Genomic DNA, 25,146 nt, shown 5'->3' on the forward strand with positions numbered 1-25,146 from the left:
ATGCCTAAGGCGGGACTAGAACTCTGTCACCTGGCGATTGGCCCAAAGTCACCCAGCTGGCTTTCATGCCTAAGGTGGGGCTAGAATTCACAGTCACCTGGCAGTTGGCCCACCCAGCTGGCTTTCATGCCTAAGGCAGGACTAGAACTCACAGTCGCCTGGCTATTGGCCCAAAGACACCCAGCTGGCTTTCATGCCTAAGGCAGGACTAGAACTCACAGTCACCTGGCAATTGGCCCAAAGTCACCTATCTGGCTTTCACGCCTAATGTAGGACTAGTACTCACATTTGCCTGGTGACTGATCATGGGGAATGCCGTAAGTGTGAAAAATGGTCGTAAGTCCCTTTTTTTTTCAGTGCCGTTGTAACTTTGCACGGTCACTAAACAAATTGTTTACAAGCCTGCTATGAAGCCCTGGGTCTTTGGGGCAGCTGGCTAGACTCACCGAAAGGAGATGGCGTAGGAGTTGGCCTCGCTTCGCTTGCGCACCAGGAAGGCGCCGTCCCTGGGCACCCGCATCAGCATGTGCTCAGCCTGCAGGCGGGTGAGGTTGGCATGGTACCACCTGGGAGGAGAGAAGAGGCGCCAATTCAGACACACAAACACACACACACACACACACAAGACAGAAGAGTGAAGGTCTCACAGATCTGCCGGGAAAGGCTCTCCATCGACGATCCAGGCTCTGCCCCATTTTATTAAAAAATAGCCATAGAACTTAAACCAGGAGTCTTCAAACTTGGCCATTTATGGACTTCAACTCCCAGAATTCCTCAGTCGGCCATTTTGATGAAACTGTGGGCTTGGATCCAGACCGGGGGTCTTGAAATTTGGCCTTTTGATGATTTGTGGACTTCAACTCCCAAAATTCCTCAGCCAGGCACATGTGCCTGGCTGAGGAATTCTGGGAGTTGAAGTCCACAAGTCATCAAAGGGCCAAGTGTCAGGACCCTTAACTTAGACTTATATACTGCTTCACAGCTCTCTCTAAGCCAGTGGTTCTCAACCTTTTTAATGCCGCGACCCCCAACCGGTCGTAAGTCGAGGACTACTCAACGGGTGCAGCACCGTTTGCAGAAGGGGACTTTTGGCAGGCTCAGCAGGGAAGAGAGTCTATTCTATTGGCTTTCCAAAGCCAATAGAATAAAAGGGAGGAGCACAGCTAAGGAAAAGGGGGAAAAAATGGCGGACTGCATTGTTTGGCGACCCCCGTGAAATGGTCGTTCGACCTCAAATGGGGTCCCGACCCACAGGTTGAGAACCACTGCTCTAAGCCATAGGTCTCCAATTTTTCTAGATTGGTGGATCAGATGGAAATGGAGGGAGAAGCATTTCACGGGGTGGGGTGTGCGCGCACAAACAAGGCCGCGAGCACGGGCGTCGCAAACGGGGCACTGCTAGTGTCCACCTGACACTCGCTAACACCTCCCTGTTTTCGCCGCGCGGTGCCGTTTGCGTAGCAGCGGCGGCGCTAGCGTGAGTGGGAGAGTGAGTCTACGCACACACGTATGTCCGTGCACTGGCCAGCCTCGTCCGTGTCCCCGTGGCCAGCAGGCCGTGGCCTGATAGTGTGGGCCATGGCCCACAGGTTGGGTACCCCGGCTCTAAGCGGCTTACAGAGTCAGCCTATTGCCCCCCAACAATCTGGATCCTCATTTTACCTCGGAAGGACGAAAGGCTGAGTTGACCTTGAACCTCGTCAAGATTGACCGGGATGAAGGGGAGGGGAAGGAGAGGGGAGGGGAGGGAAAGGCAAAGGACGGGAAGGGAAGCCCTGGTTCCTCACTCCTTGCTCTCGTGAGCGTTGGGCTGAGGCACCGGATCGGTCAGTCGCATCTCGAACTCGTTGCAGCGCAGCGGAACCTCATGGTAATGGCAGATGAGGCTGTAGAGGCTGTCGAAAACCAGGTTGTCGGTCAGGTAGAACTTGGTAGCGCCGGCTTCTTGCCGGGAGTGGATGCGGCAATGTTGGACCCGGCCGGAACGCCTGTAAAAAACAAACAAACAAACAAAAAAAAAAAAACGGCGGAGGAGATGAAAAGGAGAGATTCAAATTTATTTTTATTTATTTATTTATTTTATTTATGAGACTTATATACCGCTTTAAGTGCAAGCACTGTCTAAGCGGTGTACACCAGTAAGCAAAGTATATATATATATATATATTTACATTGCCCCCAACAATCTGGGTCCTCATGTTACCTACCCCGGAAGGATGGAAGGCTGAGTCAACCTTGAGCCGGTGAGATTTGAACCGCTGACCTGCTGAACACAGTCAGCTCAAGTGGCCTGCAGTACTGCACTCTAACTGCTGCGCCACCTTGGCCCAAATTTCCATGTTTTCCTACCTTGTGGCTACAACGGCTCGTTTGGCGACTGAAATGACAACGGCACTGAAAAACGTGACTTAGGATCATTTTTCACACTTGCCCCCTCCAGCTATGTGAAGCCCTGCCCCATTTTGCATCCCGCAGCCCCCCCACCCCTAGAATTAACCACTGCCCTCGGTTAGCAAATTGCTTCTTCTTCTTCCCTCTTCCCTCTCTTGGGCTTCCTCCTCCTCCTCCTCCTCCTTCTTTTTCTTCTCCTTCTCCTTCTTCTTCTCCTCCTCCTCTTCCAACTCCTCCTCCTCTTTCCTACAAACCCCACTCCTTTCTATCACTGCTGCTCCTCCTCCTCTTCTTCTTCTTCTTCTTCTTCTTCTTCTTCTTCTTCTTCTTCTTCTTCTTCTTCTTCTTCTTCTTCTTCTTCTTCTTCTTCTTCCTCTTCTTCTTCTTCTTCTTCTTCTTCTTCTTCTTCTTCTTCTTCTTCTTCTTTTCTTCTTCTTCTTTCTTCTTCTTTCTTCTTCTTCCTCTTCCTCTTCTTCTTGTAGTAGTAGTAGTAGTAATAATAATAATAATAATAAAGTTGGAAGGGACCTTGGAGGTCATCTAGTCCAACCCCCTGCTCAGGCAGGAAACCCTATACCATTTTGGACAAATGGCTGTCCAGTCTCTCCTTAAAAATCTCCAGTGTTGTTGCATTCACCACTTCTGGAGGCAGGTGGTTCCACTGGTTAATTGTTCTAATTTTCAGGAACTTTCTCCTTAGTTCCAGGTTGCTTCTCTCCTTGGTCAGTTTCCATCTGTTGCTTCTTCTTGTCCTGCCTTCAGGCGCTTTGGAGAATAGCTTGACTCCCTCTTCTTTGGGGCAGCCCCTGAGATACTGGAAGGCTGCTATCCTGTCCCCCCTCGTCCTTCTCTTCATTAAACTAGACAGACCCAGTTCCAGCAACCGTCCTTCATATGTTTTAGCCTCCAGTCCCCTGATCATCTTTGTTGCTCTTCTCTGCACTCTTTCTAGAGTCTCAACATCTTTTTTACATCGTGGTGACCAACACTGGATGCCGTATTCCAAGTGTGGCCTTACCAAGGCCTTGTAAAGTGGTATTTACACTTCACGTGATCGTGATTCTATCCCTCTGTTAATGCAGCCTAGCACTGTGTTGGCCTTTTTGGCAGCTGCAGCACATGGCTGGCTCATCTTTAAGTGATTGTCCAATCACTCCAAAATCCCTCTCACATTTGCTACTATTGAGCAAGGTACCCCCTATACTGTACCTGTGCATTTGGTATTTCTTGCCTAAATGTAGAACCTTGCTTTTTTCACCACTGAATTTTGTTAGATAGCGCCCAGTGTTCAAGTCTGTTCCAGATCCTCCTGTATCTTAAATGTTATTCAATTCGAGTCAACCGCTTAGCACCCCCCAGTCTTGATGGCCCACGATTTTGGGGTGTCTTACCAGAAAGAAAGGGTGTAATCTCCCACAAAGGTCTCGCTCTCCCGGACCAGGAAAGTGCCGTCTTTGCCCCCGGTCTCGGTGCAGTATTCGTGCAGCAGCCGCTCGGCAATCTGGCGCCCATCGCGGCCCCCGCCCAATTTGCCGTGGAACCACTTCTCGCTAAAGTGCAGCTCGTTGTTGTTAATCTCCTACGGAACCGCCCGAGACAGGATGGAGCAGGAGAGGAGAAGGAACAGGGGCAGATGGGATTAAAAGGGGGAGGGAGGAAGCAGGAGAGAGAGAGAGAAAACAGCGCTCGTCAATGAGACGCAGCATCTTCCTGAGAGCCGTTCAAACTGCGGCTTACGAGAGTTTGTTTAGTGACGGTTTGAAGTTACAACGACACTGAAAAAAGGGATGGATGACGGTTTTTCAGACTTAGGACTGTGGTCACCTGATTTACATTTGGATGCTTGAAAAGTGATTCATATTTACGATGGCTGCAGAGCAGAGCATCAAGGACTCCACAGTCCTTCTTCTTCCTCCTCCTTCCCCCCTTTCTCCTTATCCTCCACTCCAAACACCCTCTCCCTTCTAGCACGGATGACGTTCCCTAGTTGGGTCATGAAATGTCTGCAAGAAAACAACCAAGCTCAGAGAGCACCAAGGACCCCACAGTCCTTTCCTCCTCCTCCTCCTCCTCCTCCTCCTCCTCCTCCTCCTCCTCCTCCTCCTCCTCCTCCTCCTCTTCCTCCTCTTCCCAAACCCCTCTCCCTTCTAGCACTGATGATGTTACCTAGTTGGGTCATGAAACGTCTGCAAGAAAACCACCCAGCTCAGTGAGCACCAGGGAGCCCAGAGTCCTCCTCCTCCTCCTCCTCCTCCTCCTCCTCCTCCTCCTCCTCCTCCTCCTCCTCCTCCTCCTCCTCCTCCTCCTCCTCCTCTCCATCTCTGCAAATCCCCCCCCTTCTAGCACTGATGATGTTACCTAGTTGGGTTATGAAACATCTGCAAGAAAACAACCAAGCTCAGAGAACACCAAGGACCCCACAGTCCTTTCCTCTTCCTCCTCCCCCTCCTCCTCTCCGCAAACCTAACTCCCTTCTAGCACTGATGATGTTCCCTAGTTGGGTCATGAAACGTCTGCAAGAAAACAGCTGAGCTCAGTGAGCACCAGGGAGCCCAGAGTCCTTTCCTCCTCCTCCTCCTCCTCCTCCTCGTCCTCCTCCTCCCCCCCTGTTCTTCCCAAACCCCTCTGCCTTCTAGCAGTGATGATGTTACCTAGTTGGGTCATGAAACGTCTGTAAGCAGACAACCCAGCTCAGAGAGCGCCAGGGACCCCACAGTCCTCCTCCTCCCTTTCTCCTCCACTCCAAACTCCCACTCCCTTCTAGCACGGATGATGTTACCTAGCTGGGTCATCAAACGTCTGCAAGAAAACCACCCAGGGACCCCAATGGGCATATCTAATAACCTGGCAATGCTATGTAACCACCGAGTTACATAGATTAGGAGCTTGCAAATCCTAAACAACCACCCTGATGTATTTGGGCATTCTGAATGGCTGGCAGGATGAACAGGAAAAAAACGTTAAACCTCATTTCCAGCCTCGGGTGTGCGAATGGGAGGGAGGGAAGTTAGCCCCAGTCCCTTCATTCTCACGACAACGGATGTTTATCCCTCCCCAATGAAACCAGCCCAGATTCAAGCCTCCCCAGTCATCTCCAAGAGGTTCCTTCCCAATCCACTAGTCCTCTTGGGGGCAACAATTGTTCAAAAGAGCCTCCCTCGAGCAGAATACCTCCTTCTGCTCGGCCTCCTCCTCTTCCTCGTGGGACTGATAGTGGGAGGTCTCCTCGGAGTAGTAGATCTTGTTGCTGGTCAGAACAAAGTAGTGGGGGCTCCAGGTCTGTAACAGAGGAGGGAGGAGGGCTGTTATCAAAGCGAAAGAGAGAAAAAGAAGGGATAGAACGCTTTTGGGATAGGAGGCCAAGTAGAGATAATAATAATAGTAAAGTTGGAAGGTACCTTGGAGGTCATCTAGTCCAACCCCCTGCTCAGGCAGGAACCCTACACCATTTCAGACCAATGCCTGTCAAGTCTCTTCTTAAAAACTTCCAGTGTTGGAGCATTTACTGCTTCTGGAGGCAGGTGGTTCCACTGGTTAATTGTTCTCACTGTCAGGAAGTTTCTCCCTAGTTCTAGGTTGCTTTTCTCCTTGATTAGTTTCCACCCGTTGCTTCTTGTCCTGCCTTCAGGTGCTTTGGAAAATAGCTTAATTCCCTCTTCTTTATGGCAGCCCCTGAGATACTGGAATACTGCTATCCTGTCCCCCCTTGTCCTTCTCTTCGTTAAACTAGACATACCCAATTCTAACAACCGTTCCTCATATGTTTTAGCCTCCAGTCCCCTAATCATCTTTGTTGCTCTTCTCTGTACTCTTTCCGGAGTCTCAACATCTTTTTTACATCGTGGTGACCAAAACTGGATGCCGTATTCCAGGTGTGGCCTTACCAAGGCATTGTAGAGTGGCATTAATACATTGGGGGGGGGGCAAATCCGCCCCCCCCCCAATGCAGAATCCAAGCATTTCACCCCAAAACAACGTTGCGTGCTGCTGATAGTTGCAAAGCTAGTTCTCAACCTGAAATAATTCATTTAGTGACCCCGCTGGAGAATTCTGGGAATGGAAGCCTACCCCTCTTCAAATGGTCAGGGTTGAGACACACTGATTTAGAGAACGCCTGGCTGGGGAAGGTTGATAGGCGCAAACCACGGCGGTGTGGGAGACCGTTTGGAGATCTTCTGAAGACACCTGACTGCCTCCCTCACCACAAGGTGGCCCACCCCATCCCAGGAGCTCACGTGGTCAATGGGGTCTTCAAGGTACAAGATGCCGTTCTTGATGGAGTTGCTGATGTCGTTCTCAGAGTAGCTGGCCGTGGAGACTTCTTCGTACAGGTTGCCTTCCACCAGCTTCTTGTGCTGAGGGCAGAGGAGAAAATGAAAGAGGAGTGGAAGGGGTGCAGTGATGGAAGCAGACAACCATGTCCCAGGGTTCCTGATGGACGGCTCTGGTTATTGACAGGTGTCAATATGTCAGATTTAGAAAAGGCTCATCTCCATCACGATGGGCCAGTTCTTCTGAAGAAAGGGAATGGAGGAGAGGGAAAGATGAAGGAACCCAAAGGATGGTATTTTTGGGGGGGCCAAAAAACCCAGCTCAGGAGAGCTTGCCTGGCAACATGTTCTCTTTGGGATGCAAATAGAGCACGGAGAGGTCCTGGGTGCTCTCTGAGCTGGGTGGTTTTCTTGGGAGATGTTTCATGACCCAACTAGGGAACATCATCAGTGCTAGAAGGGAGTGGAGATTGGGAGAACAAGGAGGAGGAGGTTTGTGGGGTCCTTGGTGGTCTCTCAGCTTGATGGTTCTCTTAGAGACATTTTATAACACGACTAGGAAACATCATCAGTACTAGAAGGGAGAAGGGTTTGCAGAATCGAGGAGGAGAAAGAGGGGAGGAGGAGGAGGAGGAGACCTATAGAGTCCTTGGTGCTCCCTGATCTTGGTGGTTTTCTTGGTGTCATTTCATGACCCAACTAGGGAACATCATCAGTGCTAGAAGGGAGAAGGGTTTGCAAAATCGAGGAGGAGGAGGAGAAAGAGAGGAGGAGGAGGAGGAGGAGGAGGAGGAGGAGGAGGAGGAGGAGGAGGAGGAGGAGGAGGAGATCTATAGAGTCCTTGGTGGTCACTGAGCTGGGTAGTTTTCTTGGAGACATTTCATGACCCAACTAGGGAACATCATCAGTACTAGAAGGGAGAAGGGTTTGCAAAATCGAGGAGGAGGAGGAGAAAGAGAGGAGGAGGAGGAGGAGGAGGAGGAGGAGACCTATAGAGTCCTTGGTGGTCACTGAGCTGGGTGGTTTTCTTGGTGACATTTCATGACCCAACTGGGGAACATCATTAGTACTAAAAGGGAGTGGGGTTTGCAGGGAGGAGGAGAAAGAGGAGGCCACCTATGGAATCCTTGGTGATCTCTGAGCTGGGTGGTTTTCTTGGGGACATTTCATGACCCAACTAGGGAACATCATCAGTAACGTCTGATGATGTGACCTGGTTGGGTCATGAAACATCTGCAAGAAAATATCTATGGAGCTTCTCAGTCATCCAGGTCAGGGCTGTCCCAAAGGTGCTTTTTCAGGAGGCAACTGGACTTTCTTATTTTTACTGGACTTTCTGGTTTTTCTCTGAAGACGTTTCGCTTCTCATCCCAGAAGCTTCTTCAGCTCTGACTGGAGGGTGGGGAAGGGAAGGATTTATACTCCTTGCAGACAGCTGGTGATTTGCATCCTTTTAGAGAATCGTCGTTGAGGCCACTTGGAGGTTCACCTGTGTCCTCAGGGTCTCTCCAGTCTACCACCCAGTCCTTTCAACCATTCCAAGACTCCACACCTATTTGCACCACTCAGGTGACCCTGAGGACACAGATAAACCTCCAGGTGGCCTCAACGACTCTCTAAAACAGACATGTCAAACACAATGCCTGGGGGCCGGATGCGGCCTGCGAAGTGGTTTCATGCGGCCCGCGAAGCCATCCTGGAAATAGTGAGGGAAGGGCTCCCGCTGCCTTGGCCCTGGCCCAGGCCGGCCGGGAGCCAATGTACAATTTTGTGGTAGCCATCTATGCTGAAACGCATTCAGTCTTAGCTCCACAAGACCATCTGGAAACAGCGAGGAACCGGCCCCTGCCGTGTCACCCCCGCCCCCTGGGTGCATGCTGGGGAGGTGTCACCCTTTGTGAGGAATGAAGAAATGGACCATGCCTTGGCGCTTGCCCCGGTCCCACCCCCTTCTGCCAGAGACCCTCAGATCTGTCCCACTCCCGCCCAGGCCCCCACAGGCACCATTAACACGAACGATGTAGAGCAGGCTATGCCCACCCAGTAGGTCACACCCACTCCATCCACGCCCACCCAGTAGGCCGCACCCCTCTGCCCCCCCCCCCGAGGGCAACCGCAATGCTGATGCGGCCCTCAATGAAATTGAGTTTGACACCCCTGCTCCAAAAGGAGGCAAATGAGCGGCTGTCTGCAAAGAATATAAATCCTTCCCTTCCCCACCATCCGGTCAGAGCTGAAGAAGCTTCTAGGATGAGAAGCGAAACATCTTCAAAGAAAAACAAAGAAAGTCCAGTTGCCTCTTGAAAAAGCATCTTTGGGAGAAGGATGAAAGGAGAAGAGGAAGAGGAGGAAGATGGGAGGGAAAGAAGGAGAAGGATAGGAGAGACAGAAAGAAAGAAAGAAAGAAAGAGAGAGAGAGAGAGAGAAAGGAAAGAAAGAAAGAAAAAGAAAGAAAGAGAAAGAAAGAAAGAAAGAAAGAGAAAGAAAGAGAAAGAAAGAAAGAGAAAGAAAGAAAGAAAGAGAGGAAAGAAGGAAGGAAGGAAGGAAGGAAGGAAGGAAGGAAGGAAGGAAGGAAGGAAAGAAAGAAAGAGTCTGCAAGGAGTATAAATCCTTCCATTCCCCCATCATCCAGTCAGAGCTGAAGAAGCTTCTTGGATGGGAAGCGAAACGTCTTCAAAGAAAAACAAGAAAGTCCAGTTGCCTCCTGAAAAAAGCACTTTTGGGTCTGCAAGAAAACCACCAAATTCAGAGAGCGTCACGGAGCCCCCCCCCCGTTCGACCTTGAGCCATCAATATTCTCTTCTGAATGAAACACTCTTATTTTGGGGGGGGGCAAGGGGTTCTCCATCTTCACAGCTTGAAGATGTTTGGACTTCAACGCCCAGAATTCCTCCACCAGCATTGCTAAGCCAGGGAATTCTGGGACTTAGAAACCACATAGGCTCATGGGGGAATTTCTGGAAATTGAACTCCACTTGTCTCCGTGCTGGCAAGGTTGAGAAAACACGGATGTAGACTAAGGGTCTCCAACCATGACCACTTGAAGACTTCAACTCCCAGAATGGCTGGGCTGGGGGGATTCTGGGAGTTGAAGTCCACCAGCCAAGGTTGGAGACCCCTGCTCTACAGCGACATCCCTGACTCTCGTGGACAGTGATGACTAAACAAGTGGATAGCCCTCATTGTGCACGGAAGAGCCAGGGACATTCCTTCAGGGTATGTACAGTAGTGGCCAAAATTGTGCAAACCTTTTGGGAAAAGTGTACAGTAGAAATGCCACCTTTGGTTAAGTTTCCACCCATTTTCCTTCTCATTTCTTCATAACTGTAGCTTTGCTCACTTAATAATACTACTTTATAACGCTTTCTGGGCGACCGGTCAACTCTTTGCACCATGACTTTAATTTCATGACGTTTTACAAGCTCACTCAATGAAAGAACACCAAAAAAACCCCAACCAACTTGATAGCCATCCCACAACACACTGACAAATGTCCTCCTCTCAACTTCAATAAATAATAATAATAATAATAATAAAAAGTAGTAGTAGTAAAGTTGGAAGGGACCATGGAGGTCATCTAGTCCAACCCCCTGCTCAGGAAGGAAACCCTATACCATTTCAGAAAAGTGATTGTCCAGTCTCTTCTTAAAAACGTGGAGCATTCACCGCTTCTGGAGGCAGGTTGTTCCACTGGTTAATTGTTCTAACTGTCAGGAAGCTTCTCCTTAGTTCTAGGTTGCTTCTCTCCTTGATCAGTTTCCATCCGTTGCTTCTTGTCCTGCCTTCAGGGGCTTTGGAGAATAGCTTGACTCCCTCTTCTTTGGGGCAGCCCCTGAGATACTGGAAGACTGCTATCGTGTCCCCCCTCGTCCTTCTCTTCATCAATCACTGGATCCTACTGTGATCTGATTGGCTCATTGGCAAAACAAGACGACACCCGATTGGCTCTCTAAACGCTCATGCTCATTGGCTGCAATTGGATGAAAGAAAGCTATCTGAGATCAACCTGAGCAAGTTGTGCTTCCTTTTTCTGGTTATTGGGCTATCACTTTTCACAGAATGCAGTAGAGATAACTGAACAAACATTGTGGCATTACGTTCTTGATTGAATTATCTTTCCATTGATATATAATTTTACGGTACTACCCCCCCCCCCAAAAAAAAACAAAAGTGGTGTTCTTAGCCATCAAACCTCAAAATTACACTTTTCCCAAAAGGTTTCCACAATTTTGTAAAGAGGTCAGAGGGGCTGGGCCTGCTCACGATTTCTCCCAGGTGGGAGACACTTGGCTACCTTGATCAGGATTTTTTTCTTCAGCTGGGCAGGAGAAGGAAGCTGGTCGGCGTTGACGTCCACCGGCTTGGTGAGCAGCATGTCGCCAAAGACCTTCTTGAAGTGGGACGCCATGTTCCTCTGCTGGACGATGCTGCAGTGGTCTTCGATGGACAGGATGATGGGATACCTGGGGGTGGGGGGAAGGAAGGGGCATCAGGCAGGACCCCGAAAACCCTGGATTTCCTGTTTGCTTCTAGGGCAGGGGTAGGAGTTGAAGTCCACCAGTCTAGGTCAGGGGTAGGCCACCTTGGTTCTTTTATGACTGGTGGACTTCAGCTCCCAGAATTCTTGAGCCAGCCATGCTGAGGGGAAAGGGAGAGGTTTCCAAGCTGAGCCAAGCTGGCTCAGGAATTCTGGGAGTTGAAGTCCACCAGTCATAAAAGAGCCAAGGTTGCCTACCCCTGTCCTAAGTCCTCCTGTTCTAAGTGGTGAGCCTCCTAGACCAGGGGTAGGCAACCTTGGCTCTTTTATGACTTGTGGACTTCAACTCCCAGAATTCCTGAGCCAGCATGGGGAAACTATGGCCCCTTCATGACTGGTGGACTTCAACTCCCAGAATTCCTGAGCCAGCATGGGGGAACTATGGTCACCTCATGACTGGTGGACTTCAACTCCCAGAATTCCTGAGCCAGCATGGCTCAGCTTGGAAACCTCTCCCTTTCCCCTCAGCATGGCTGGCTCAGGAATTCTGGGAGTTGAAGTCCACGAGTCATAAGAGAGCCAAGTTTGAAGACTCCTATCTTAAATCTAATAAACAAAATGGAGGCTGGCTGAGGAATTCTGGGAGTTGAAGTCCACCAGTCATGAAGGGGCCAAGTTTGAAGACTCCAGTCTTAAATCTAATAAACAAAATGGAGGCTGGCTGAGGAATTCTGGGAGTTGACGTCCACCAGTCATAAAAGAGCCAAGGTTGCCTACCCCTGTTCTAGGGTGACACCCAAGGACGCGTCGTTCTGCAGAGCAAAGCTGAGAACAGCCAAGCAGTCTGGACCGGGATGGTCTGAAGTATGACTTCCTGAGGACAGGAAGTTGGCTCCACAAAGGGATGGGACCAGAGCTACCAACCTCCTGGGCTTTCTGAGCGGGCTTGGGAACAAAGGATGGGAGCCTCTTCCTGGCTGCTCCGTTCCGTCAAGCAAAACATGCTTTCCAGTTTCTGGAAAGTTCTTCTCCGTCCTGGGGACCAATTTTGACGGAGCCACTGAAAGCCTTCTGTGAGATTCGTTCTTACCATCAGGGATTCCACCCTCCGATAAAGGAGAACATGAAGAAGGAAGAGGAAGGAGGAGGGAGGAGAGGGTGAGTGGAGATGGGGTGGGAGATGGGGGGGAGGAGGAGGAAGGGAGATAAATAAGAGGAGGAGGAGGAGGAGGAGGAGGAGGAGGAGGAGAATGGAAAAAAGGGGAGAAGGGAAGGAGGAGAAGAAATAAGAATTGGAGGAGAAGGAAGAAAAATAAGAGAAGGAGAAGAGGAGGAGGAGGAGGAGGAGGAGGAGGAGGAGAAGAAGAAGAAGAAGAAGAAGAAGAAGAAGAAGAAGAAGAAGAAGAAGAAGAAGAAGAAGAAGAAGAAGAAGAAGAAGAAGAAGAAGAAATGACTAGAGAACAGCAGCAGTGATAGAAGGGAGTGGGGGTAGGAAAGAGGAGGAGGAGGAGGAAGGAGGAGGGGGGAAGTAAAGGAGGAGGAGGAGAAGAAGAAGAAAAGAAGAAGAAGAAGAAGAAGAAGAAGAAGAAGAAGAAGAAGAAGAAGAAGAAGAAGAAGAAATGACTAGAGAACAACAGCAGTGATAGAAGGGAGTGGGGGTAGGAAAGAGGAGGAGGAGGAGGAAGGAGGAGGGGGGAAGTAAAGGAGGAGGAGGAGAAGAAAAGAAGAAGAAGAAGAAGAAGAAGAAGAAGAAAAAGAGCAGCAGTGATAGAAAGGAATAGGGTTTGTAGGAAAGAGGAGGAGGAGGAGAAGAGGAAGAAGAAGAAGAAGAAGAAGAAGAAGAAGAAGAAGAAGAAGAAGAAGAAGAAGAAGAAGAAGAAGAAGAAGAAGAAGAAGAAGAAGAAGAAGAGCAGCAGTGATAAAAAGGAGTAGGGTTTGTAGGAAAGAAGAGGAGGAGGAGGAGGAGAAGAGGAAGAAGAAGCCCAAGAGAGGAAGAGAAAGAGGCCACCACAAGGCCTATAAAAGCAGCAACCCGGCTTACTCGGAGGTGGTGAACGCGTGCTCCTTGATGGTGTGCAACACATCGAGGAACTTGATTTTGGAGGTCAGCGTGTGGCCGTGGTAGATGATGGGCAGGTCATCGGGGCCATCCCAACAGTCCACTGGGGCAGAGAAGATCAAAGCTTGGATTGGTTTCTCAAAATAACCATCACAACTTTTAAACAATCCCACAAACCAGGCCTTCTCAACTGAGCACCTTCTGGGCGTGTTGAGATTCAAGTGACCGTTAAACGCCCAGTCCGTTGTGTTGTGTGTGTGAGAGTGTTGTGTTTGTGTTTGTTGGGGGGGGGGTATACATTTCTCATTCCAAGAATGACAAGCTTTGCCCGCTTTTTGAAGGTGCCCAGTTGAAAAGGAAAAACACACTTCTGGCCCTCCATCAAACGTCCACAAATGCAATTAATAAATTAATCGTCTCCATCTCCCGCTGTTACATCTAATCAAGGCTCCTCTGCAAATATACACAAATTGCGTTCCCCTTTGGCAACCGTCACAAACACATTCAACGGTGACACACCGGTTTTTAACAAGGGCTGTCCAGATAGGATGGCCTTCCAACACCTGCTGGACCCTGTGGGATGCCGAGAAGGGGAAGCGTTGGCGTTTTTTTTTTTTTTTTTGTCCTTCCAAACGTAGAAAATCGCTAGGCGTGTCAAGTTCGCAGCGTAATGGTGCCGTTGCGACAATTATTGCTTCCCAGCTTGCCCACGAACTCGGGGGAGGGGAGGAGAATGGAATGCAGGTTCTAAAGATGAAGAAGCCGGACCATGAGAATCAAGGACGGTTCAGCAGATGTCTGGCCAGCCTCAGAGACCCTTTCTCATAACAATATTTTAGCATCTAATTGGACAGCGTGATCTGATCCGAAGTGGGGAGGGGAAGTTCTATACTTTTACTATAAGGGGTTTGGGCTGGGGGTGGGTTACCAGAGCTGGTTTTGCATTCGTTTGTGCCGGAATGATGTACTCAATAAAGTTTGGCATTAAGACAGTGATAGCGAACCTTTTATAGACCGAGTACCCAAACTGCAACCCAAAACCCACTTATTTATCGCCGGGTGCCAGGTGGGCATGGCCCACTGGGTGGACGTGGCTATGGTGGTCATGGCAGACTGGATGAATGTGGCCAAAGTGGGCATGGTTACCTTGATGTTGCTTGTGGGGAGGGACGCCTGTGGGGGCCGGGCAGGGTTGGGGGAGATCCAGGGGGTCTCTGGCAGGTGGGGCGGTGGACAGGAGGTTCATCCTGCGGGGTGAGGCAAGGCAAGGCGAAGCAGGGCGGGGGTACCAATGCCGCAGGACAAGGAGAGGCAGGGGCCGGGGCAGCTGCTGCCTGACACCATCGCCCCCCGCACACAGAGGCCAATGAGCGCATGGGGGCCGACAGTGTCCGTCAGCAGCCACAGCCTGTCGGCCCCTTGAGTGGCGCACTCTGGGGCTCCGCAGCCTGCCGCCAGCAGTTCAGAGAAGCTGCCTCTGAGCCGGACGGACAGCCGACAGCTGAGGAGGCGATGCAGTGGGCCGTGCCGGGGAAAAGGAGAGCATGCAAGGCCAGGAGGGATGGGATGGGGGGAGGGAAACCAGCCGTGCTGGGATGCATCCGGCCACGTGGGACCTCGGCGAGTTAGTGGGCAGCTGGTTGAAGAGGGATGGTTGCCAGCTCAGGGGCATGGCGCATGTGCCCACAGAGAGGGCTGTAAGTGCCAGAGGTTCGCCACCACTGCATTAAGAGTTCAGAACGTCTTGCTTGCGTGGGTTCGTCCGTCAGAGCCTGGACAACGTGGTGAAAAGACCACAGATGGTTCTCAGAAATATCCTTGGCGCCGAATGAGCACAGACAACGGTGTGGCCCTTAACCAAGGCTTGTTAACAGGCTCAAGAGCGGTGGGCGTCAGCTTACATTCAATGCATCGGCAGCCCATCCGAAGGCAGCGGGCGTAGGCTTCCAGGGAGGACTCGCTGGAGAACTGATCCCCGGTGAGATACCTGCAGGGGAGGGAGGGAGAAGCAACTGGGATGAGAACCCTGCAAAGCCATTCTTGGTTATGAAAGGCTGTGGGGAGAATTGGGGAATGAATTGGACAGCCCCCCCCCCCCCCGAGTCCACAATCTCTCGAAGACTTATTTTCTTTACGGATTAGATGAATTTCCAGGAGAGGACACTCTCTGAGCTTGGTGGTTTTCTGGCAGACATTTCATGACCCTACTAGGGAACATCTTCAGTGCTAGAAGGGGGGGGAGGAGGAGGAGGAGAAGAAGGAGAAGGAGAAGGAGAAGGAGAAGGAGAAGGAGAAGGAGAAGGAGAAGGAGGAGAAGAAGAAGAAGAAGAAGAAGAAGAAGAAGAAGAAGAAGAAGAAGAAGAAGAAGAAGAAGAAGAAGACGAAGAAGAAGAAGAAGAAGAAGAAGAAGAAGAAGAAGAAGAAGAAGAAGAAGAAGAAGAAGAAGAAGAAGAAGAAGAAGAAGACTGTGGGATCCTTGATGCTCTCTGAGCTTGGTGGTTTTCTTGTAGACATTTCATGACCCCTACTAAGGAACATCTTCAGTGCTAGAAGGGAGGAGGAGGAGGAGGAGGAGGAGGAGGAGGAGGAGGAGGAGGAGGAGGAGGAAGACTGTGGGATCCTTGACGCTCTCTGAGCTTGGTGGTTTTCTGGCAGACATTTCAGGACCCAACTTGGTAATGTCATCAGTGCAATAGTATCAGCGCTGATGATGTTCCTTAGTTGAGTCATGGAACGTCTGCAAGAAAACAGCTAACCTCAGAGAGTATCAAGGATCCCATAGTCTTTCTCCTCCTCCTCCTCCTCCTCCTCTTCCTCTTGTTAAACCCCCCTCCCTTCTAGCACTGAGAATGTTCCCTAGTTGGGTCATGAAATGTGTGCAAGAAAACCACCCAGCTCAGAGAGCATCAAGGATCCCACAGTCCTCCTCCTCCTCCTCCTCCTCCTCCTCCTCCTTCTCAAACTCCCCTCCCTTCTAGCACTGAGGATGTTTCCTACCTCGGTCATGAAACGTGTGCAAGAAAACAACACAGCTCAGTGATCACCAAGAACTCCCCCCCCCCGGTTCAACCCAGAGCTATAAATATGTTCTCCATCAGTACATGGTCATTCAATTCCCACACCAGGGAGGCTTGCAACATTACAAACCCACAACATTAACACCCCACCCCATCCCAGGGCAGCAGCCACACAATCAAATCAACCACCCTTGACCATCTCCGTCTCCATCCGTGGTCTCCAGGCCTGCTGACAAAATTAGGGCCTTTATGGAAAAGCAAGATGGGGGGGGCAGCCGTACCTCCAGGGGAATGATGTTCCACATAGAAGGGGCCACCACCGAGAAGGCCCTTTTTCCATCGTCCCACCAGATCTACTGCACGTTTCTCATAGGTGGGACCAGAAACACGCCCTGCCTTCCCATCATAACGGGCCAGTATATGTAATAGGGGACAGCTGGGTCCTTCCAATAACCTGGCCCCAAAGCCAGGTAGGACTTTAAAGCTAACAACCAGCACCGTGAATTGTACCCAGGAGCAGACTGGCAGCCAAGGTGACTGGTGCAGAAGAGGTGACACCTCCACAAGTTTGGGTGTCCACCAAACTGTTCTGCATTCTGAAACAACTGAAGCTTCCGGATACTCTTCCAGGGCAGCCCCACGTAGAGCTCATTACAGGAGTCAAGACCATGAGGTGGGGGGGGGGAAAACCAGGGCGTGGATGACTGTGAGCAGGGCACAGTGGCGCCAGGAGTAGCCCTAATAATGGATGCAGACCTCGTACTTGTGAAGAAGATGATGATGATGATGATAGTAGTAGTAGTAGTAGTAGTAATAATAATAATAATAATAATAATAATAATAATAATAATAATAATACAGTTGGAAGGGACCTTGGAGGTCATCTAGTCCAACCCTCTGCTCAGGCAGGAAACCCTACACCATTTCGGACAAATGGCTGTCCAGTCTTTTCTTAAAAACTTCCAGTGTTGGAGCATTCACCGCTTCTGGAGGCAGGTAGTTCCACTGGTTAATTGTCCTCACTGTCAGGAAGTTTCTCCTTAGTTCTAGGTTGCTTCTCTCCTTGATCAGTTTCCACCCGTTGCTTCTTGTCCTGCCTTCAGGCGCTTTGGAGAATAGCTTGACTCCCTCTTCCTTGGGGCAGTCCCGGAGATACTGGAAGACTGCTATCCTGTCCCCCCTTGTCCTTCTCTTCGTTAAACTAGACATACCCAATTCCAGCAACCGTTCCTTATATATTTTAGCCTCCAGTCCCCTAAGCATCTTTGTTGCTCTTCTCTGCACTCTTTCTAGAATCTCGACATCTTTTTTATATCGTGGTGACCACAACTGGATGAAGTATTCTAAGTGTGACCTTACCAAGGCCTTGTAAATGGTATTAACCCTTCACGTGACCTTGATTCTATCCCTCTGTTAATGCAGCCTAGCACTGTGTTGGCTTTTTTGGCAGCTGCAGCACACAGCTGGCTCCTATTTAAGTGATTGTCCACTAGGACTCCGAGGTCCCTCTCACAGTTACTACTATTGAGCAAGGTACCCCCTATACTATACCTATACATTTGGTTTTTCTTGCTTAAATGTAGAACCTTGCTTTTTTCACCACTGAATTACATTTTGTTAGATAGCGATAAAGATAAAATAGATGGGAAGATCTGGACCGAATCTTTCCATCCATGGACAGGCTAGGCCAGGGGTAGGCAACCTTGGCTCTTTTATGACTCGTGGACTTCAACTCCCAGAATTCCTGAGCCAGCATGGCTCAGCTTGGAAACCTCTCCCTTTCCCCTCAGCATGGCTGACTCTGGAATTCTGGGAGTTGAAGTCCACCAGTCATAAAAGAGCCAAGGTTGCCTACCCCTGGGCTAGGCCAAGCACTCCATGGATATAGAAATATAACTTCAATACAAAGCTTAACAAAAGGTCTACACATGCTCTAGCACAGGGCAAGCTGGGCCACTTTAAGACTTTGTGGACTTCAACTCCCAGAATTCCTTAAGCTGGCCAAGGAATTCTGGGAGTTGAAGTCCACAAAGTCTTAAAGTGGCCAAGTTTGGTGGCCCCATATTTGCTGTGGGAGAGTTTATTAGTCTTGGTGTCATGGCCACCCTAGGCCTGGCGAAATGCAGGGGACAGTCCTATCTAGCAGTGACCTCAGTGGCCTCCTTTGCACCAGTATCCATCCGTAATCGGCCTCGGGATCCGAGAAACTCTTACGTGTTATGTGAAGACGAGATCCAGTACTGGGACAGGGGAAAATTCATTTCTTCAGGGACCACTTGCTCACCCTTGGAATCCATCAGCGTGTTTTCTTTGGAGAACAAGAACGTCAGGAACTGTGCAAAGTTGAGGGAAAGAAAGACTATTATAGAGTTAACAGAGATGGAAGGAGCTTTGGAGGTCTTCTAGACTAACCCCCTAGTGAATGAGGAGACGCTATACCATCCCAGACAAATGGCTGTCCCATCTCTTCTTAAAAGCCTCCGATGATGGAGCACCCACAACTTCTGGAGGCAAGGAGTTCCACTGATTAATTGTTTTAGCTATCAGAACTATTAGTTCTAGATTGCTTCTCTCCTTGGTTAGTTTCCATCCGTTGCTTCTTGTCCTGCCCTCAGGTGCTTTGGAGAATAGCTTGACTCCCTCTTCTTTGGGGCAGCCCCTGAGATATTGGAAGACTGCTATCATGTCACCCCTCGTCCTTCTCTTCCTTAAACTAGACCTCCACAATTCCAGCAACCGTTCCTTATATGTTTTAGCCTCCAGTCCCCTAATCATTTTTGTTGCTCTTCTCTGCACCCTTTCTAGAATCTCAACATCTTTTTTACATCGTGGGGACCAAAAATGGATGCTGTATTCCAAGTGTGGCCTTAGCAAGACATTGTAAAGCGGTATTAACACTTCACGTGATCTTGATTCTATCCCTCTGTTAATGCAGCCTAGGATTGTATTAGCTTTTTTGGCAGCTGCAGCACATGGCTGGCTCCTATTTAAGGGATGGTCCACTAGGACTCTGAGATCCCTCTCGCAGTTGGCTGAGGAATTCTGGGAGTTGAAGTCCACCCATCTTAAAGTTCCTGAGGTTGAGAGATGCCGGTCTAACTACATCTCAAGAGGTTTTCTGAGCCCAAACAAGACATCCTACAAAGAGCCAGACACTCACTTCATCTAACTGGAAGACGGGCTCTGTCGTGTCGGCAGAACGATCCTGCAAGTAGCTGCACATGAACCGGCGAACTTTGGCAAGATCGCTCGCCCAGGCCTCCTGCATAAGAAAAGGAAGAGGGCAGAGTTACTAGGAAGCTGCGCAGCCAGGGAGCCGGGTTTGAGCTGAGAGGGAAGGGGCATCCTCAGGCGAGGTCAAAAAAGTCAGGATGGCGTCCGTGATCAAAGTCCCGCCACTTTGATATGCACTACACTGGTTTTATCAAGATCAGTGCCCCCCAGGTTTAGGGAGACAACGTATGTCACGATTCTGACAGATGAAACTCTTCGAAGAACTTCAAAACTGAATTCCCCTCCCCTGAGCATATAATATCAAAGTACCATTCCCTCCTCCAGTGAACAGTCATAAATCATGTTCTCCAATTAGCTTGAAATGCAGGCTTTCTCTCCCGTTCTCCAGCCCACCAATTCTTATCATCTCTTATTTCAATAACCTTGGTTCTCACGCTAGATCCAGTATTGTTATGTCTAACTAAACTCCCATGCACATTCTTCCTCTTCCCCCCCCCCCTGCACCAGTATCATCTAATTCAATGGTGGCGAACCTATGGCACGTGGGCCAGAGGTGGCACTCAGAACCCTCTCTGTTGGCACGCGCGCCACCGCTGCCAGCAGAAGGTCCATCAGGCTGCCACCCCCACCCAGAGCAGGAGCCCCGCCCAGCACAAAGGAGGCGAAGCGCCCGACTAGCAAGCTGGAGTAGAGGTGGTAGAGCAGAGGTCACCAACCATTGTTGATTGGTAGACTGGAAGAAAAGGGAGGGGGAAGCATTTTGCATGCGTGCATGCGGGCACGGGACCGCGAGCACGCACACACTGCAAATGGTGCAGTGCCTGCGTGATACTCACTAGCTCTGCCCCGTTCTTACGTAGTGCAGCGCCTTGTATCTGCACCCCGCGATGCGGCGGCGGCCATTTTTGCGCCTTGCAGCACGGTGGCCCATTTTTGCGCCCCCAGTTTTTGCCTGCCAGAGGCAGCACTCAGGTGCCTCCCTGCCCCCCCCCCGAGGGCACCGCAATGCTGATGCAGCCCTGGCACTTTGCGATAAATAAGTGGGGTTTGGGCACTCGGTCTCTAAAAGGTTCGCCATCACTGCTCTAACTCCCACTCTAATTCTATGAGTAAAACCTAAGAAGGAAAATGGCTCCATCTCCAAATGTTGTCCAAAGCAAGAACATCCGATGTTAGCAGCGTTGACGACATAAGGGAGGAAGGTTAAGGAGTGGCTAGGAGCCAAATTGATTGTGGTGGAATGGGGTCTGGATTCCCAGGGCGAGACTGCATTTCACTCATTCACTTATTCATTCCCTCACTCACTCACTCACTCATTCATTCATTCATTCACTTGCAGTCCAGAGGACTAATAGACAGCAAAGTTTAGGCCTCTGTTTGGGGGTTAAAATGGCCCCTCCCTAGAGATTCTCGGAGTATAACTTTGATGATGCAAATAGCCTGCTTCAGTCTGGCAAGATTCTGTCTAGCGGCGAAGGACAATACAGGCAGTCCTCGGCTTACGATGGTTCGTTTAGGGACCGCCCACGGTTACAGCGGCACTGAAAAGCTGACTTACAACCGTTTTTCACACTTACGACCGTTGTAAGCACCCCCATGGTCACGTGATCAAAATTCAGATGCTTGGCGATTAACTCATACTTACGGCGGTCACGTGATCCCCTTTTTGCGACCTGCTGGCCAGCAAAGTCCCTGGGGAAGCCGGATTCACTTAACAACCGGGTTACTAACTTAACCACCGCAGTGATCCACTTAACGACTGCGGCAAGAATGGTCGTAAAACGGGGCAACACATGTCTCACCTAACAATAGACATTTGGGGCTCAATTGCGGTCGTAGGTCAAGGACCACCTGTGCAGCAATGTTTATTTATGTATTTATTGAATTTACAGACCCCCCCCTCCATTTCATTGTCAAGAGACTGGGGCTGGCCTACGAAAGCATCGTAAAAGCAACACGAAAACATTCGCTATTAAAATGGACGGAGATCAAACAAGCTAAAAAACACGCTATCTCTGCTGGAAGCAAAGCCTATTTGTTTCAGAAAATACCTTTTGATCGTATTGTAAGAATTTCTGGAAGTCATACAAGGTGATTTGACAGAGTTCCGGCCGATCCATGTTCCTGAAAAGGAAACAGGAGTGAAAGAAGCATCTCAATAGCTGTGTTGCTCGCACACCCACACTGAACAGGAGGAGGAGGAGGAGGAGGAGGAGGGGGAGGAAAGGACTGTGGGGACCTTGGTGCTCTCTGAGCTGGGATGTTTCTTTGCAGACATTTCATGACCCAACTAGGTAACATCATCAGTGCTAGAAGGAAGAGGGGTTTGTGGAAAGGAGGAGGAGGAGGAAGAGGAGGAGGAGGAGGAGGAAGAGGAGGAGGAAGAAGAAGAGGAGGAGGAGGAAGAAGACTGTGGGGTCCTTGGTGCTCTCTGAGCTGGGATGTTTCTTTGCAGACGTTTCATGACCGAACTAGGTAACATTATCAGTGCTAGAAGGGAGGGGTTTGTGGAAAGGAGGAGGAGGAGGAGGAGGAGGAGGACAACTGTGGGGTCCTTGGTGCTCTCTCACCTTGCTTGTTTTCTCGCAGACGTTTCATTACCAAACTAGGTATCACCATCAATGCTAGCTTGACCAAGCTAAGAGAGCACCAAGGATCCCACAGGTCTACTCTGAACTGGAAATATTCTCTTTTATCGGTCCTCAGTCAAGTCTTTGCATCTTTTGTGCCACTCATCCCTCTTCCGGCATCTTCTAGACAAGTTGGGACCACGTGTCCCAGAATCCCCAGCTAGCATCACGTACAGGTCTTGCTGGACATCTTGTGGACCCCAGTTTGGAGAAGACCATCTCCAGATGATATCCTGAGCCCCAGGTGCTTACGGATGAATTTCAAAAGTGCTGCTTTCTTGCTCTAGCTTATATTCCACTTGTTCTAGCTTATATTCCACTTCCAGGTGGAATCTAGATACCTTTGGAGGAGGGCCCTTGAAACAGGTATTCAATATAATAATTAACGTAAATGCCGGCGTACAAGGCGACCCAGCATATAAGACGACCCCCGTCTTTATAGTCGGGCCGCATTCCTAGAACGTCGTCTTATACGCCGGAAACTACCAGTATTTCCGGCGTATAAGATGACTCGGCGTATAAGACGACCCCCGTCTTTGGTGCCGATTTCAGCGCTCGCGGAAGTCGTCTTATACGCCGGCATTTACGGTATGTGATTCTACGGCGTTTCTCAATCCGGGATGTCCTAAAGGTGTATTTTCCAGGAGGCAACTGGACTGTCTGGTTTTTCTTGGAAGACATTTCGCTTCTCATCCAAGAAGCTTCTTCTGCTCCGACGGGAGGGTGAGGAAAAACCAACCCAGGCCACTTTAAGACGGGTGGACTTCAACTCCCAGAATTCTCTGGCTAGCCATGCTAGTTTAACACACCTCAGAGGTCTTCTGGGCTCAGCTAGACACCCCAAGATGGTTGGAAAAGACGATTAAAAGACAAAATAGAATTTAAACCAGAACTATTTTTGTTAGGAATATTAGGACCTAACTATGAGAATGAATATTTAACATTGCATGTACTGACCGCAGCGAGAATAGTATTTGCCCAATACTGAAAAAATGAAAACTTACCATCTGAAGAGGTTTTAATTAAGAAAATATTAGAATATGCAGAAATGGATAGATTGACTTTAGAGATTAAGGAGAAAGAAGACTCAGTTTACTTTTAAAACATGGGACAATTTTTACCAATGGTTAGGAAAACGAACTAGTGAGAAATGAATGGGATATGTTATTTTGAACGTACATATTGGTAAGAAGAATGATATGCATTGATTAACTGATACTGTTTATGATTATCACTCATTATACTTACTACGGTTATTTATGACTATATTAACTATTGTTAATTGAATGTACCCAGACAATAGTCTGTTTGCTAAAGATGGAAAATGTTATTGGGGGAAAACCTCAATCCTGATCCCAACCCCACCCTAAACCTTAATCCTTATCCCGATCCTGTTTTATCCCCAACCCTATAAAACTCAATATTTTTTTTTTTTTTTTAAAAAGACACCCCAAGATGATTGAGGAAAAGAGCTGGACATTCACTGGCTGGCTGAGGAATTCTGGGAGTTGAAGTCCACGCCTCAACGCTGCTGAGGTTGAGAAACTCTGGCTGGCTGAGGAATTCTGGGAGTTGAAGTCCACGTCTCAACGCTGCTGAGGTTGAGAAACATTGACTGGCTAAGGAATTCTGGGAGTTGAAGTCCACCCATCTTAAAGCAAACACTGGACTATAGAAATGCACGTTTCAAAGCTGACTCTCTCTAATTTACAGAGAAGTAGCCCTGAGTGGCATTTTTTATTTTTGCTTTTCATATGTTTTGGTCAATTCTTGGCTGACCCTGGAGAAGCAAACCTTATTATTTGTTAACTTCGCAGTTGTGCTCAGTCGCCATCAGGAAAATCTTCCCAAAGAAGCCGGCAAGAGACAAGTCCTGGGTGAATGAGCACCTGGGCTCGAGAGGAGATGGGGAAACCGAGGCACGCTTCCTACTTACCGTAGAGGGAAGGACAGCTCTAGTTGTTCGATGATCTGAAAAGCAAAGAGGCGACACGTTAATGTCAGCAACGTTAGTGAGTCCACCAGTTTTGAGGTCAACGCTGCTAACATCGGATGTTTTTGCTCTGACAACAGTTGGAGATGCAACCATTTTCTTTTTATGTTTTACTCTTAGAGTTAGAGTTAGATGATGCTTGGGGTGGGGGGAGGAATGTGCATTAGAGTTCAGCTAGACATAACAATACTGGACCTAGCGTGAGAACCAAGGTTATTGAAATAAGAGATGATAAGAATTGGCGGGCTTGGAGAACTGGAGGGGAAGCCTGCATTTCAAGCTAATTGGAGAATGTGATTTATGACTGTTAATTGGAGAGGAGGGAATTGTGCTTTGATACTACGTGCTCAGGGGAGGGGAATCTAGTTTTTGGCTTTGATTGTGTTAGCCACGATGGTATGCTACTCAAATAAAGATTCTTTAAGGTAAACAATGCCTCCAAGTTCTTTAAAGAGTTTTATCTGTCGGAACCATGACGTTAAGCCTGCTCACAAGGTTGGGAAGTTTTAACAAGTTTTAAGTTTTAACAAAAAGGTATTTTAAGCACAAAGGGAGGTACAGAGAGTCCTTGACTCACAAACACCCATTTAGCGACTGTTTCAAATTACAACGGCGCTGAAAAAAGTGACTCGTGACTGTTTTTCACCTGCTCACGGGGGCTGCTGCAACAGCTGTAAGTGTAAAAAAGTCATTTTTTCCAGTGCTGTTGTAACTTTGAGTGGTCACTAACAAACAGTTGTAAGTCGAGGACAATCTTTATCAGATTCCCCCTGGTTTTTAGCTCTTGCTGACTAAACACAACTCTCCTCCGACAATGGACGCCGTAAGTTCTTACCGATTTCTGCGCATCAAACATGAGGTTTTTGTAGAACTGGGTAAAATGGCTGAAGGCAATTTCACCGCGAACCTCCACCTCCTGCGCGGAGAAACGAAAAGGAACAGAAAGAGTGGATTAAATTTGTGATTTGGCAAAGAAAGAAAGCTACAATAAGACTGAAGAAAATTGGGATTTTTGACTTACTAGTGAGTAAGGGGGTTGTTATTGTACTGTTATTTTGTCCCCCTTTTTCTTAA

General features: G+C 49.1%; 1 protein-coding gene across 2 annotated transcripts in view; it reads right to left on the reverse strand.

The window, feature by feature from the left end:
• LOC120319640 (1-phosphatidylinositol 4,5-bisphosphate phosphodiesterase gamma-1-like) overlaps window positions 1–25,146 on the reverse strand; it is a 94,206-nt gene that overhangs the window by 21,507 nt on the left and 47,553 nt on the right. For both annotated transcript variants that reach the window (XM_039368717.1, XM_039368718.1), the window contains 13 exons: window positions 24,908–24,988; window positions 24,016–24,050; window positions 21,501–21,573; window positions 19,376–19,477; window positions 18,430–18,548; window positions 15,100–15,185; window positions 13,181–13,301; window positions 10,957–11,125; window positions 6,627–6,746; window positions 5,563–5,670; window positions 3,783–3,970; window positions 1,788–1,988; window positions 447–566 (listed from right to left, as the gene is read on the reverse strand). In XM_039368717.1, the coding sequence (XP_039224651.1) occupies window positions 447–566; window positions 1,788–1,988; window positions 3,783–3,970; window positions 5,563–5,670; window positions 6,627–6,746; window positions 10,957–11,125; window positions 13,181–13,301; window positions 15,100–15,185; window positions 18,430–18,548; window positions 19,376–19,477; window positions 21,501–21,573; window positions 24,016–24,050; window positions 24,908–24,988 (1,523 nt within the window). The remainder of the gene's footprint in view (window positions 1–446; window positions 567–1,787; window positions 1,989–3,782; window positions 3,971–5,562; window positions 5,671–6,626; window positions 6,747–10,956; window positions 11,126–13,180; window positions 13,302–15,099; window positions 15,186–18,429; window positions 18,549–19,375; window positions 19,478–21,500; window positions 21,574–24,015; window positions 24,051–24,907; window positions 24,989–25,146) is intronic.

This window comes from Crotalus tigris, unplaced genomic scaffold (genome assembly GCF_016545835.1).
Source record: "Crotalus tigris isolate CLP2741 ecotype Arizona unplaced genomic scaffold, ASM1654583v1 scf7180000020908.629646, whole genome shotgun sequence".
NCBI lineage: Eukaryota > Metazoa > Chordata > Lepidosauria > Squamata > Viperidae > Crotalus > Crotalus tigris.